The sequence below is a fragment of the Bombina bombina genome, chromosome 1, assembly GCF_027579735.1.
Source record: "Bombina bombina isolate aBomBom1 chromosome 1, aBomBom1.pri, whole genome shotgun sequence".
Taxonomy (NCBI): Eukaryota; Metazoa; Chordata; class Amphibia; order Anura; family Bombinatoridae; genus Bombina; species Bombina bombina.
Window position 1 is genome coordinate 352,956,360 of NC_069499.1, and position 15,229 is coordinate 352,971,588.

The 15,229-nt window shown below is 41.2% G+C and overlaps 1 protein-coding gene across 1 annotated transcript; it reads right to left on the minus strand.

Annotated features, from left to right (window-relative positions):
* Positions 1 to 6,550: 6,550 nt before the first annotated feature.
* LOC128645303 (tubulin alpha-1A chain) lies at positions 6,551 to 14,458 on the minus strand. Its single transcript, XM_053698179.1, has 4 exons — positions 14,277 to 14,458; positions 8,436 to 8,658; positions 7,853 to 8,001; positions 6,551 to 7,597 (listed from the first exon to the last, which is right to left on the minus strand). Exons 1-4 carry the CDS (start codon positions 14,277 to 14,279, stop codon positions 6,614 to 6,616), a joined length of 1,359 nt encoding a protein of 452 aa, XP_053554154.1. The 5' UTR covers positions 14,280 to 14,458; the 3' UTR covers positions 6,551 to 6,613.
* Between the last annotated feature and the right edge of the window lie 771 nt (positions 14,459 to 15,229).

Consider the following 15,229-nt stretch of genomic DNA (forward strand, 5'->3'; position numbering starts at 1 on the left):
AATAGTACAAAAAGAAAATTATATTATATATATTATTAAAGGACCAGTCAACACAGTAGATTTGCATAATCAACAAATGCAAGATAACAAGACAATGCAATAGCACTTAGTCTGAACTTCAAATGAGTAGTAAAAAAAAATTTCTGACAATTTTAAAAGTTGTCTTTTTCCACTCCCCCCTGTACCATGTGACAGCCATCAGCCAATCACAAATGCATACACGTACCATGTGACAGCCATCAGCCATTCACAAATGCATACACACTTATTCTTGCACATGCTCAGTAGGAGCTGGTGACTCAAAAAGTTTAAATATAAAAAGACTGTGCACATTTAGTTAATGGAAGTAAATTGGAAAGTTGTTTAAAATAGCATGCTCTATCTGAATAATAAAAGTTTAATTTTGATTGAGTGTACCTTTAAATAAAGAGTATTTAATAATATAAGGACTTGTGAGGCTAGAGAGGCTGAAGACGCACTAGGGACCCTAACAAATATCCGATATCACACTTGCGCTGCAGTTATCGCACCACTCGTAATCTAGGCGTTAGAATCTTGTGTTTGATACATTTCTTCTTGTACAAAATGTTCACTTGAAATAAAAAAAAGGTTGATAAAGAAGCTCTAAATTGAGTTATGTTCTTTGACAAACAAAGGAACAATGTGATTGTATAAAATGGTACTACACAAGGAAAGCACTCTCATGTACAGGCAGTTTGCAGCCAGTAACTTTACACCCTGGACAACTTGTACAAAAGGCTTATTGCCTTGTAGAGCCTGAGTGAGTGAATATTGTTTAGGTAGAATGTGATGCTTTAGTGGATTCATAAGCAGTGGTTTATCCATAAGGAAGGGTCTCCCGAATTTCCCCTTCACTAATGCCTGTTACTGAAGAGATATGCACTATATATTCATGTCTATATCTTGTTAAGTTAAATGTTGTGATTGTAGTTTGTTTTTTGTTTTTCAATTTTAAAGTTTTTTTTTTTTAAATGATCTTTTATGTTTCTGTGTTAAGTACTAGAACATATTTTTATTTACTTTTGGGCATGACAGTTGAGTCGAGAATCCATTCATTGTTAAAGGGACATTACATTAAGTAATTTATTTTTGTTTAAATATTAATGGTCTTTAACAGCAGTTAATTAAAGGAACAGGGGGTCAAAATCAAACTAGCTAGAGCTGATATCAGTTTATTAGATGTATCCTCATTACTCTGTACACTGTGCTTATTTACAAATCAACTCCTGAGTATACAGCCCTGATCTAATGTTAAAAACGGTTAGGGCAGTCCTTTTAAATCCATTTTGCATTGCACAGTGTCCTGCCATAGTCTACTATAGATGTGCAGCTATTCTCATGTCCCTTTAATGATAGATTGATAGATAGATAGATAGATAGATAGATAGATAGATAGATATGGACTTCCTAATCAGAATATATAGTGAGATATAAAAATATGTATCATATATTACAATGAGGAAAGATTAATACATCTCCCTTGTGCTGCTATTTTAATAATTGCTCAACCAGTGTTTCTCAACCGCAGTCCTTAAGTACCCCAGACGGGCCAGGTTTTCATTATAGCTGAACTAGAGCACAGGTGAAATAATCAGCTGATGTGTGAGAGCAGGTTAGTAACCGTGGTTACTGATCAGCTGATTATTTCACATGTGCCCTAGTTCAGCTATAATGAAAACCTGGCCTGTTGGGGGTACTTGAGGACAGAGGTTGAGAAACACTGTACTAAACCAGCTAACATTTACATAAAAGACATTTGCCTTTGATCACTATGTTGATATCCAGGATAACTGTACATGCATTATCAAGGGTGCTTCATGAATCCATATCTTTAGACACAAGGTATAAATAAAGAACACTTTAACTCCACAATACTGACATCTGAAATATTGTAACAATCAGCTTTTTAATGGTGAACCCCTTATATGGACATAAACTTGTAATACAAAAAATGATCTAACAAGTATTTTTTTTTTTTTTTAATTATTATCAGGTATTTGTAGTGCTATAAACATAAGCGATATACAAGATAACATTTATAGGGATCAAATGGGTAGAGGGCCTTGCCGAGAGTTGCACTGTTGTAGTCGGTTCTTATAAAGGCGATATACAGCTGGGCTCATAGGCTTACATTTTAAGGGGTTCAAGGGGAAAGCAATGGAGAAAGGTTAGTGTAGGTTGTATGCATCCCTGAACAGTAGAGTCTTTAGGGAGTGCTTGAAACTGTTAATACTAGGGGAGAGTCTTGTGGGCCGAGGCAGAGAGTTCTACAAGATGGGTGCCAGTCTGGAGAAGTCATGTAAACTGGAATGTGAGTAAGTAACAAGAGAGGAGGAGAGTAGGAGATTATAAGCAGAGCGAAGGGGGTGGGAGGGAGAGTATCTGGAGACAAGGTCTGAAATGTAGGGGGGAGCAGTGCAGTTGAGAGCTTTGTATGACAGAGTGAGGATTTTGTGTTTAAGCCTGGAGGCAAGAAAAAGCTAGTGAAGGGATTGGCAGAGAGGTGCAGCAGATGAAGAGCGATGTGTAAGGAAGATGAGCCTGGCAGAGGCATTCATTATGGATTGTAAAGGAGCTAGGTGGCAGCTAGGGAGACCAGAGAGGACAGAGTTGCAGTAGTCGAGGCGGGAAAGGATGAGAGAGTGGATTAAAATCTTAGTTGTGTCTTGTGTTAAGAAATGTCTAAATCTAGAGATGTTTAAAGTGGAAGTGACAGGCTTTAGCCAAGGACTGAATGTGAGGTGTGAAAGAAAGGGTTTGAATCAAGTGTGACCCCGAGACATCAGGCATGTGGGGTAGGGGTAATGATGGAGTTATCAACAGTTATAGAGAAATGGGAGTGGAGATTTTGGAAGAAGGGGGAAAAATAAGGAGCTCCGTTTTGGAGAGATTTAGCTTAAGGTAGTGAGAGGGCATCCAAGATGAGATATGAGAAAGACAGTTAGTGACACCGGTTAGCAAGGAAGAAGATAGGTCTGGTGCAGAGAGGTAGATTTGGGTGTCATCAGCATACAAATGATATTGAAACCCATGGGACTTTATTAAGGAACCTAATGATGACGTGTAAATTGAAAAGGGGACCGAGGACAGAGCCTTGAGGTACCCCAACAGAAAGTGGTAACGGGGCAGAGGATGCTCCAGAGAAGGTTACACTAAAGGTACGGTTAGATAGATAGGAGGAGAACAATGAGAGAGCTGTGTCATAGATACCGAAGCATTGGAGAGTTTGCAGCAAAAGAGGATAAGCAGGGAGAAGTGGCCTTTGGATTTTGCTGTAAGAAGATCATTGGTAACCTTAACAATTGCTGTCTCTGTGGAGTGATCCTCTGTGGACGAAATCCAGATTGCAGTGGGTCAAGAAGGGAGTTTAGTGTAAGGAAATGGGATAGATGTGCATATACTATCTTTTCAAGGAGCTTTGAGGCAAGAGGGAGTAGGGAAATAGGGCGGAAGTTCAATGGGGTGGTTGGATTGAGAGAATGTTTTTTGAGGATAGGTGTGACCAGTGCATGCTTTAGAGATGAGGAAAATATACCACTGCAGAGGGAGATGTTGAAGATGTATGTGAGTATAGGGATAATGGTAGAAGAGAGGGAGGGGTTTAGCTATGAGGGGATGGGGTCGAGGGGACAGGTAGTGAGGTAGGAGGACAGTATAAGGGCAGAAACTACTTCCTCGGTAACAGGGGCAAAAGTGCAAAATTTATGGCTATTTAGGTTTTGGATGATTCTGAGCTTTTGAGGGGGTGGGAGATTGGTAATATGTTGAGAGCTGATTTCATTTCTGATGAAGACAATTTTGTTATTGAAATGGCTGGCAAAATCTTGAGCTGAGAGAGAAGTTGTGTTAGGAGGTTGGGGTGGGTGGAGAAGAGCATTGAATGTGGAGAACAGATGTTTTGGGTAAGAGGGAAGAGTAGAGATGAGAGCAGAGAAGTATTTTTGCTTATAAAGATTAGGGCAGAATAGTAGGAGTTCAAGATGAACTTGTAGTGAAGAAAGTCAGCTAAACTCTGATATTTTCTCCAGTGTCGCTCAGCAGTACAGGAACATCTGTGTAGGTACCGTGTCAGAGGAGTGTGCCAGGGCTGAGGGTGAGTGTGTGATTTCTGAGCTATGGTAAGAGGGGCCAGATTGTCAAGGACGGATGTAAGGGTGGAATTATAGTGGCAGATAGATTGGTCAGGGCAGGAAAAGGAGGGGATGGAAGAGAGGAGAGGTTCGAGAAAGCAAATGAGCTGTTACTGATCTAATGACTTAATGCCTCTGTGAAGTTTGGTGTGAGGGGTAGAGGGAAGGGGAGTTGTAGGGAGGGATGTGATCTTGCAAGTGAGGAGATGATGGTCTTCACTAAGGTCTGTAATTTGGAAAATGTCCGCCACAGCCTTTGTCTGTGCCTATCCCTGAGAGTGGCATGAGATGAGATTCAGTAATGAGACTGTTTTTGTGATGAAGTGCAGGGGGGGGGGGGGGGTGAGAGTCTTTAGGAATGTGTGAAGTTCATGAATACAAAAGTAAGGTAAGGTTAAGAGATATGGGCTAATGAACAGTGCAGGTGGTGAGGGGGAAGGAGTAATTGAATAAAGTAGTTTGTTATAGAGACAAAAGGTAGCAAAAAGGAATATGAAGATATTGAGCATTATTACAAACAGTGGATAAAACACAGTATTACAGCAGAACTTATGTTATCCCTTGTACAATCCTTGCTTAATTCTTGTATAATTCTTTTGTCCAATTGTTAATGCCTCACTTAAAAATGTTCCCTTAAACACTGAACCCATTTTTTTTCTATTGCGATTCAGATAGAGCATGCAATTTTAAGCAACTTTCTAATTTACTCCTATTATCAAATTCTTTTCATTTTCTTAGTATCTTTATTTGAAATGCAAGAATGTAAGTTTAGATGCCGGCCTATTTTTGGTGAACAACCTGGCCTCTATTTAACAAGGTCTGGCGGACCTGATCCGACAGTGCGGATCAGGTACGCCAGACCTCGCTGAATACGGAGAGCAATGCGCTCTCCGTATTCAGCATTGCACCAGCAGCTCACAAGAGCTGCTGGTGCAATGCCGCCCCCTGCAGACTCGCGGCCAATCGCCAGCAGGGGGGTGTCAATCAACTAGATCGTACTCGATCGGGTTGAATTGTGGCGATGTCTGTCCGCCTGCTCAGAGCAGGTGGACAGGTTATGGAGCAGCGCTGCCTCATAACTGGTGTTTCTTGCGAGCCTGCAGGCTCGCCAGAAACACTGGGCCTCAAGCTCCATTCGGAGCTTGATAGATGGGCCCCACTATGTTGTTCTTGCTGATTGGTGGGTAAATTCACCGACCAATAAACAAGTGCTTTCCATTGTTCTGAAAATAGCTTAGATGACTTCTTTTTCAAATTAAGAAAGCAAGAGAACGAAGAGAAATTAATAATCAAGCAAATTAGAAAATTGTTTGCATTTTTGCATGCTCTATATGAATCACAAAAGAAAAAAATTGGGTTCAGTGTCCCTTTAAGAGATGTGAACATATGATGTTATTTTCTTTTTGTACTATTGTTAGTTTACAATGCATTGCTGATCTGAACATGGGTTGGTGAGCAAATAATTATTAGCATATAAACAGCCACCAATCATCTACACATCCCAGCTCAACTGCATTTGTATGCCAGTCCTGATCTGACTTTGACATGGCTTAAAGCCTCTGTGGGGGTTTAACACACTGCTATATGCAAACAATAGTACAATAAATAAATGCATTTCCTTATTTCTGTTTTGTATCCCTTTAAACATTTGTATTTCTACACAATTAAATATTCTCTGCTTACCAAAGGGCAAAGTACTACTCTGTTATGTGCTATTGTCATGTCCCTTTAACTATAACAGCAACGCCCCCCCACCCACCCACCCCGTGACACTTTATCTCTAATTGTAACATGAGATAGATGGACAGCTTGCTAGACAGATACACAAAAATTCTCTGATTACCAAAGGGCAAACTACTACTTTGGTTAGATAGGTATGGGCCTCCTTCTTCATTAAGAATTTAGAATGAAGGCTATAGAGAATATTTTGCCATAAATACAGATACAGGTTACAGATATGAATATTTAAAGGGCTATAATGGTCAAAACTGAAATGTGCATGAGTATATTTCAGTTTTTAATAAAGTATTTTGGACTATATTTGCATAGGGAAAAATGTTTCTAGTATAAGCTGTCACTGTTTCAGCGGCATATGCAAATATGCTGTGTGTGCCCTGTGCACCAGCATTTAAATGCACCCCTGCTGAGAGAATCAGCTGAGGATTCTGTAATGTGAATGCAGTAATCACTTACACAATACACGCTACATCTTACTCTCTGAGCTGGCACAGAGGCTACTCTCTGTAAAGCCTGTATGTTTTATATGACATATTTATGTTTTAAGTTAATGTTTATTTCTTTAGCAACATTTCATTACTTTTCCTTCCTTACAGTATAATAAACCAGTCGTTTTATTAGAATGATTTTAGAAACCTAAAGAAAGAAACACACACGATAAATACAATTTTAAAAGGTATTTATTAAATATATTCACAATATACTTTTTTCAAGATAGCTTGTAACTAATACTCCTCTCCCTCCTCTCCTTCTCCCTCCCCCTCAACACTATCAGTGCCAACCTCTTCATAATCTTTCTCCAGGGCAGCCATGTCCTCACGGGCCTCAGAGAACTCTCCTTCCTCCATTCCCTCTCCCACATACCAGTGCACAAACGCACGTTTAGCGTACATCAGGTCAAACTTGTGGTCCAGACGAGCCCAGGCCTCAGCTACAGCAGTGGTGTTACTCAACATGCACACAGCACGCTGCACCTTGGCAAGGTCTCCACCTGGAACCACAGTGGGAGGCTGGTAGTTGATGCCAACTTTGAAACCAGTTGGGCACCAGTCTACAAACTGGATGGTGCGTTTTGTCTTAACAGTGGCAATAGCAGCATTGACGTCTTTAGGCACCACATCACCGCGGTACAGCAGACAGCATGCCATATATTTACCATGCCGGGGGTCACATTTCACCATCTGGTTGGCTGGTTCAAAGCAAGCATTGGTGATCTCAGCTACAGACAGCTGCTCATGATAGGCTTTTTCTGCAGAGATAACAGGAGCGTAAGTGGCCAGAGGAAAGTGGATACGTGGGTAGGGCACTAAATTGGTCTGGAACTCAGTCAGATCCACATTCAGAGCACCATCAAATCTGAGGGAAGCTGTGATAGAAGATACAATTTGGCCAATGAGACGATTTAGGTTAGTGTAGGTTGGGCGCTCAATGTCAAGGTTTCTGCGGCAGATATCATAAATAGCTTCATTGTCCACCATGAAGGCACAGTCTGAGTGCTCAAGGGTGGTGTGGGTGGTGAGAATGGCGTTGTATGGTTCAACCACAGCTGTGGAGATCTGAGGAGCGGGATAGATGGAGAATTCCAATTTGGATTTCTTGCCATAGTCAACAGACAGACGCTCCATTAGCAGAGAAGTGAATCCTGAGCCAGTGCCACCTCCAAAGCTGTGGAAGATGAGGAAGCCCTGGAGTCCTGTGCACTGATCTGCCTGAAAGAGAATATATAGAAGGATTAGTCAAGAAGAAGTTTCCAAATCATAAATTGTCATGTGTTAAGTCTAAGATATATTTAACATATCCATTCCAGGGGCTATATATAAAAAGATGTTATTAACTAGTGGAAAGATATAGTCTAAATCATTTAGAAAAGCACCTTTCTGTTGTATGTGTATCAGGTGAATATCAGCACTTATTGGCAGCAGTTTGGGTCTGACTGAGGCTCATGTATTGCTCATCAAACTTACCAGCTTGCGTATCCTGTCCAACACTAGGTCAATGACCTCCTTGCCGATAGTGTAATGACCACGGGCATAGTTATTAGCAGCATCTTCCTTGCCTGTGATTAGTTGCTCAGGGTGGAAAAGCTGCCTGTAGGTTCCTGTGCGCACCTCATCTGTAAGCAAAATCATTATGATTAGTCACTGAAACTGTAGATGCTTGTAAGCTACACTGTAAGTTTCCAAACAATTTGATGCTATCAATGAACCAAACAAAAAACTCCATTAACCAGTATTTTTTTTATATTAAAGGGAAAATAAAGTTAAAATTATTAAACATTTTATGTGCACAGTTTCTACTGGTGTAGGAGTTCACAGCATATACATATATTAGTCAGTGATTGGCTGATGTCTGTTACATGATACAGAGGCCCAGCAAATTGAAGTAAATATTGAAATGTCAGAAAAACACGAACGCTCATTTAAAATTCAGAGTAAGTGTATTTAATTTAATCTATTTGTTTGTTTATTATGCATTTCTTCTGTAATTAATAATCTTTTAAGCTGTAGCAAATGCACTTAACTGATCAGGGTCTGATATAACACTCACCAATCACAGTGGGCTCCAAGTCCACAAACACAGCACGAGGAACATGTTTGCCAGCTCCAGTCTCACTGAAGAATGTATTGAAGGAATCATCACCACCACCAATGGTTTTGTCACTGGGCATCTGACCATCTGGCTGGATACCATGTTCCAAGCAGTACAGCTCCCAGCATGCATTGCCAATCTGCACTCCTGCCTGACCAACGTGGACTGAGATGCACTCCCTCTGTGGAGAAGATCATTGGAAAGAATTGTGAGTCATGATGCAACATAAAAAAAGAATTATGGAGTACAGAATAGCTGATGTAAAAAATGCACATTGAAGAAAAAACGGGACCACATAACCCAGCTATAATCTTTAGACAGGCAGAGAAAAAAAAGAACAGAAAATAATAACAGTGTGGTTTTTTTCCAAGTTAAGGATGAAGAATGGATAGGACAACATAAATTAGCAGTGAGCTCCTTAAACACACGAGGTAGGATTTACATAATACACAGGGCAGGACAGACTGATGGTGAGCTCATGGTGAACACTTAAAGGGACAGTCTAGAACCAATATGTCATTTTGATTATTTATTGTTACATACCAGAGAAGCATCCAGCAACTGGTACCACATCTATAAGCTTGTAAGAAGTATATCAAACATTTAAATATTCATTGTTTGTTAAGAGCTGAAAATGATTGCCAAGCTCCGCCCACCTATTGCATGTATATTTTAGTATGTTAAGTTTCTCTAATCACAATTGACTCTTAAATAAGTTTTACCACTTGTGCATGCTTATTTGTGCAGGTGCAATTTAAAATAGCTAACTGAAAAAATATTAAACGTGCTAAACTGTCATACAAAAAAACAGCTAACTGGACAAGAAGAAAGCTGTGGGCGGAGCTATGCAGCCATTTTAGGCTGCTAACAAAGAATTATTATTTAAAAGTTTCATGTACTTCTTACAAGCTTATAGTGGGGTGGAACCTGTTGCAAGATGTTTATCTGGTATGTAACAATAAGTACTAAAGTATTGGGCCCAGACTGTCCCTTTAAAGGGATTAAATACTAAATATATTTTATAAGCAAAATATTAAGGTTATTTTAACCCTCTCCCTCTAGTTATGGGTGCCACTATGTTATAATCTAGTTTTTTCAGCTCTTCAGTGCTGATGTGTTTGCACATGTGCAGCAAATCTCCATGCAGTATAACCTGGGTTCCAAAATGTTGGTACCCATAATTAGAGGGAGGTGCATGAAATGTACACAGTATTTAATGTCCCTTTAATACACAGGGCAGAACAGAGTGACAAAACTCCAGGCACACATTTAAAGGGACAATTTACCCTAAAATTTTCTCCACTTTAAATTGTTCCCAATGATACATTTTGCCTGTTGGAGTGTATTTAATTTATTTCGGCATTTTAAATAGCTGATTTTGCCTGTGGCATCCTTTATCTATACTGAAGTTTTTTTTTTACTTAAGTATAGGCTATAAAAAAATCTATGTAAACATAGCCAACAGAAGAAACTGGGAGGTAGGAGAGTTAAGTAATAAAATTGTATTTTTTTAATGTTCTTTCTAAGTATTGGGCTTTGGTATACAAAGAGGAATAATATAAAGAAGCATGTGAGTACAGAAAGTGATAAAATAAGGAGATCTGAGTACCTGCAAGCTCAACCCATTTTAATGGGTTGTGGTTTCAAAAACATAACCAGCTATGTTAAACACAAAAATAAACCTAAAAAAGCACTGTCACTTTAAAGGGATACTAAACACAAATTTTTTAATTTCATGATTCAGATAGAGCATGGAATTTTAAGCAACTTTCTAATTTACTCCTATTATCAATTTGTCTTCGTTCTCTTGCTATCTTTATTTGAAAAAGCAGGAATCTATGCTAAGGAGCCAGACCATTTTTAGTTCAGCACACTGAATGGGTGGCTACATTTAGCCAACAATGAGCAAGCGCTATCCAGGGTGCTGAATAAATTGCTTAAATTCGCAGGCCGTATCTGAATCATGAAAGAAAAAAGCTGGGTTTAGTGTCCCTTTAATACCTAAGGCAGAAAAGACTGGCAGTAAAGCAGGGAAGAAGTGTTTATGCCACATACAAAATACAGATTTGCACAGACCACCTGGCACATACAAAATACATAGATTAAACAGTCTGACAGGAACCTTCTGCCACACAAACAATATATGGGATAGAATAGATTAGTATTAAAACTCGTTTTATACACAGTACTCTAAAAAGAACAGACAATCAGGAAGCTCCTGACATACGCAGAATACATGCGACAGAACATAATGGGAAGGAGCTAACAGGACACAAGGGATATAAGAGTAGCAATAAACTCAGTACACAAACAGACTGACATTTAAGTTAACTCGTGGCACACACACAATACACAGGGCAAAACACACTGACAGGGAGCTCCTGACAGCACAAAATACACAGAGTAGAACACACTGACAGCACATAATACATAGGGCAGTACACACTGACAGCACATAATACACAGGGCAAAACACACTGACAGGGTGCTCCTGACAGCACAAAATACACAGAGTAGAACACACTGACAGCACAAAATACACAGGGCAGAACACACTGACAGCACATAATACATAGGGCAGTACACACTGACAGGGAGCCCCTGACAGCACATAATACATAGGACAGAACACTCTGACAGCTCAAAATACACAGGGCAGAACACACTGATAGGGAGCTCCTGGCACACACAGTATACATGAGGCAGAACACACTGACAGGGAGCTCCTGGCACACACAGTATACATGAGGCAGAACACACTGACAGGGAGCTCCTGGCACACACAGTATACATGAGGCAGAACACACTGACAGGGAGCTCCTGGCACACACAGTATACATGAGGCAGAACACACTGACAGGGAGCTCCTGGCAGCACACAGTATACATGAGGCAGAACACACTGACAGGGAGCTCCTGGCAGCACAAAATACACAGGGCAGAACACACTGACAGGGAGCTTCAGACACATTATAATAAATATAACACACAGCAGTACACTGCTGGCACACGCAGTATACATGCGGCAGAACAGGCTGACAGCTTTAGGCACACAATATAATATGAATAGAACACACAGCAGTGAGTACACTGGTGGCACACGCAGTATATGGCGCATAACAGGCTGACAGCGTCAGGCACACAATATAATATGAATAGAACACACAGCAGTGAGTACACTGCTGGCACACGCAGTATATGGCGCAGAACAGGCTGACAGCGTCAGGCACACAATATAATATGAATAGAACACACAGCAGTGAGTATACTGCTGGCACAGGCAGTATATGGCGCAGAACAGGCTGACAGCGTCAGGCACACAATATAATATGAACAGAACACACAGCAGTGAGTACACTGCTAGCACAGGCAGTATATGGCGCAGAACAGGCTGACAGCGTCAGGCACACAATATAATATGAACAGAACACACAGCAGTGAGTACACTGCTAGCACAGGCAGTATATGGCGCAGAACAGGCTGACAGCGTCAGGCACACAATATAATATGAACAGAACACACAGCAGTGAGTACACTGCTGGCACACGCAGTATATGGCGCAGAACAGGCCGACAGCTTCAGGCACACAATATAATATGAATAGAACACACAGCAGTGAGTACACTGCTAGCACAGGCAGTATATGGCGCAGAACAGGCTGACAGCGTCAGGCACACAATATAATATGAACAGAACACACAGCAGTGAGTACACTGCTGGCACAGGCAGTATATGGGGCAGAGCAGGCCGACAGCTTCAGGCACACAATATAATATGAATAGAACACACAGCAGTGAGTACACTGCTGGCACAGGCAGTATATGGCGCATAACAGGCTGACAGCTTCAGGCACACAATATAATATGAACAGAACACACAGCAGTGAGTACACTGCTGGCACAGGCAGTATATGGCGCATAACAGGCTGACAGCTTCAGGCACACAATATAATATGAACAGAACACACAGCAGTGAGTACACTGCTAGCACAGGCAGTATATGGCGCAGAACAGGCCGACAGCTTCAGGCACACAATATAATATGAATAGAACACACAGCAGTGAGTACACTGCTGGCACAGGCAGTATATGGCGCAGAACAGGCCGACAGCTTCAGGCACACAATATAATATGAATAGAACACACAGCAGTGAGTACACTGCTGGCACAGGCAGTATATGGCGCAGAACAGGCTGACAGCTTCAGGCACACAATATAATATGAACAGAACACACAGCAGTGAGTACACTGCTAGCACAGGCAGTATATGGCGCAGAACAGGCTGACAGCTTCAGGCACACAATATAATATGAATAGAACACACAGCAGTGAGTACACTGCTGGCACACGCAGTATATGGCGCAGAACAGGCCGACAGCTTCAGGCACACAATATAATATGAATAGAACACACAGCAGTGAGTACACTGCTGGCACACGCAGTATATGGCGCAGAACAGGCCGACAGCGTCAGGCACACAATATAATATGAATAGAACACACAGCAGTGAGTACACTGCTGGCACAGGCAGTATATGGCGCAGAACAGGCCGACAGCTTCAGGCACACAATATAATATGAATAGAACACACAGCAGTGAGTACACTGCTAGCACACGCAGTATATGGCGCAGAACAGGCTGACAGAGTCAGGCACACAATATAATATGAATAGAACACACAGCAGTGAGTACACTGCTGGCACACGCAGTATATGGCGCAGAACAGGCTGACAGCTTCAGGCACACAATATAATATGAACAGAACACACAGCAGTGAGTACACTGCTAGCACAGGCAGTATATGGCGCAGAACAGGCCGACAGCTTCAGGCACACAATATAATATGAATAGAACACACAGCAGTGAGTACACTGCTGGCACAGGCAGTATATGGCGCAGAACAGGCCGACAGCTTCAGGCACACAATATAATATGAATAGAACACACAGCAGTGAGTACACTGCTGGCACAGGCAGTATATGGCGCAGAACAGGCCGACAGCTTCAGGCACACAATATAATATGAACAGAACACACAGCAGTGAGTACACTGCTAGCACAGGCAGTATATGGCGCAGAACAGGCTGACAGCTTCAGGCACACAATATAATATGAACAGAACACACAGCAGTGAGTACACTGCTAGCACACGCAGTATATGGCGCAGAACAGGCCGACAGCTTCAGGCACACAATATAATATGAATAGAACACACAGCAGTGAGTACACTGCTGGCACACGCAGTATATGGCGCAGAACAGGCCGACAGCGTCAGGCACACAATATAATATGAATAGAACACACAGCAGTGAGTACACTGCTGGCACAGGCAGTATATGGCGCAGAACAGGCTGACAGCTTCAGGCACACAATATAATATGAATAGAACACACAGCAGTGAGTACACTGCTAGCACACGCAGTATATGGCGCAGAACAGGCTGACAGAGTCAGGCACACAATATAATATGAATAGAACACACAGCAGTGAGTACACTGCTGGCACACGCAGTATATGGGGCAGAGCAGGGAGCTTCAGGCACACAATAATGGATAAAAAACACAATATACACTGTTGGCATTTCTGGTGCAGACTACGTGGAACTGTACTTTAGTATAAATATTTCACACAGAATGGAGGCTATGGAGCAGAATAGACTGGCAGCTTGGGATACAAAGCAGACTCAGCGGGACATCTATGGTTCTATGTACAGATGGGAAATGGCAGTGAGGTATTGGTACAAAGTGACATTGGTTTGGCAGACTTGACGTACACCTCTTGAACACCAAGACTCATACTCACCATCTTACTGCTGCTGGATGTGTTTGCCTCCCGGTTCTGACGAGTTATGGTCTCAGAGACTGGAATCCTGCTGTCCCCTCTCTCTCTCTGGCCCCTATTTATGAGTAGCTGACCAGAAGAGTCCTTAGAAACAGAGAGGGAGGAGGCAGGGAGCCTGGGGCAGTTTAGGAGGTCACAGAGCCTCCCTCCACAACAGTAACTAGGAAAGTAATGTGGGACAAAACCTCTAAAGTGACCCCCTGGGCAGTCTCCTGAAATAACTGTAGAAGAGAGGAAAACAGAGATAAAGTGAGAGGCATGAGGAATAAAATAATCAAACATACATCTAAAGAAAATGATGTATGAAAAATGGACAAATCTCAATTTCTGTTTTGAAATTGATAAAAAAAAATATATTGGTTAAAACTATTTGTGTTTAATTACTGTTTACACATTTCTAGGTATCTGTATGGATGATGCAGTGCACATGCAGCAATATCAATATGGTGGGGAATTATGGATAAGAATTTTATTAACTTAGAATAGATAAAAAAAACTAAAAACGCTTAAAAATACAAAAATGGGATACCTGAAGGATGTAACCCTGTTTAAATTATTCTTTTTTTAAATGTATACATTTTCTAAAAGGGTTTTTGTAACATGTTTTATTTATTTTTTCCTCCTTCACAATGCATCAGTTATAAATTATGCATAGTGGAGACATTTTCCACTCACTCAAGTATCAGTACTGGATTAGCTGTTGTTATGAATACCTACTGTCATTTACTGCTGATACTTGAGTAACAGATACAGTTTAGTTAAAACACTATTACAAATACTGCAACAGTAAACTTTTATTTGGCCATTTTTGCACCTGTATCACAATCCAATTAACATATTTTAGTGATAGCTTTCTATAGAGCACTGTTTTTCAAACCTGTCCTCAGGCTCCCTAACAGGCCAGATTTTGAGGA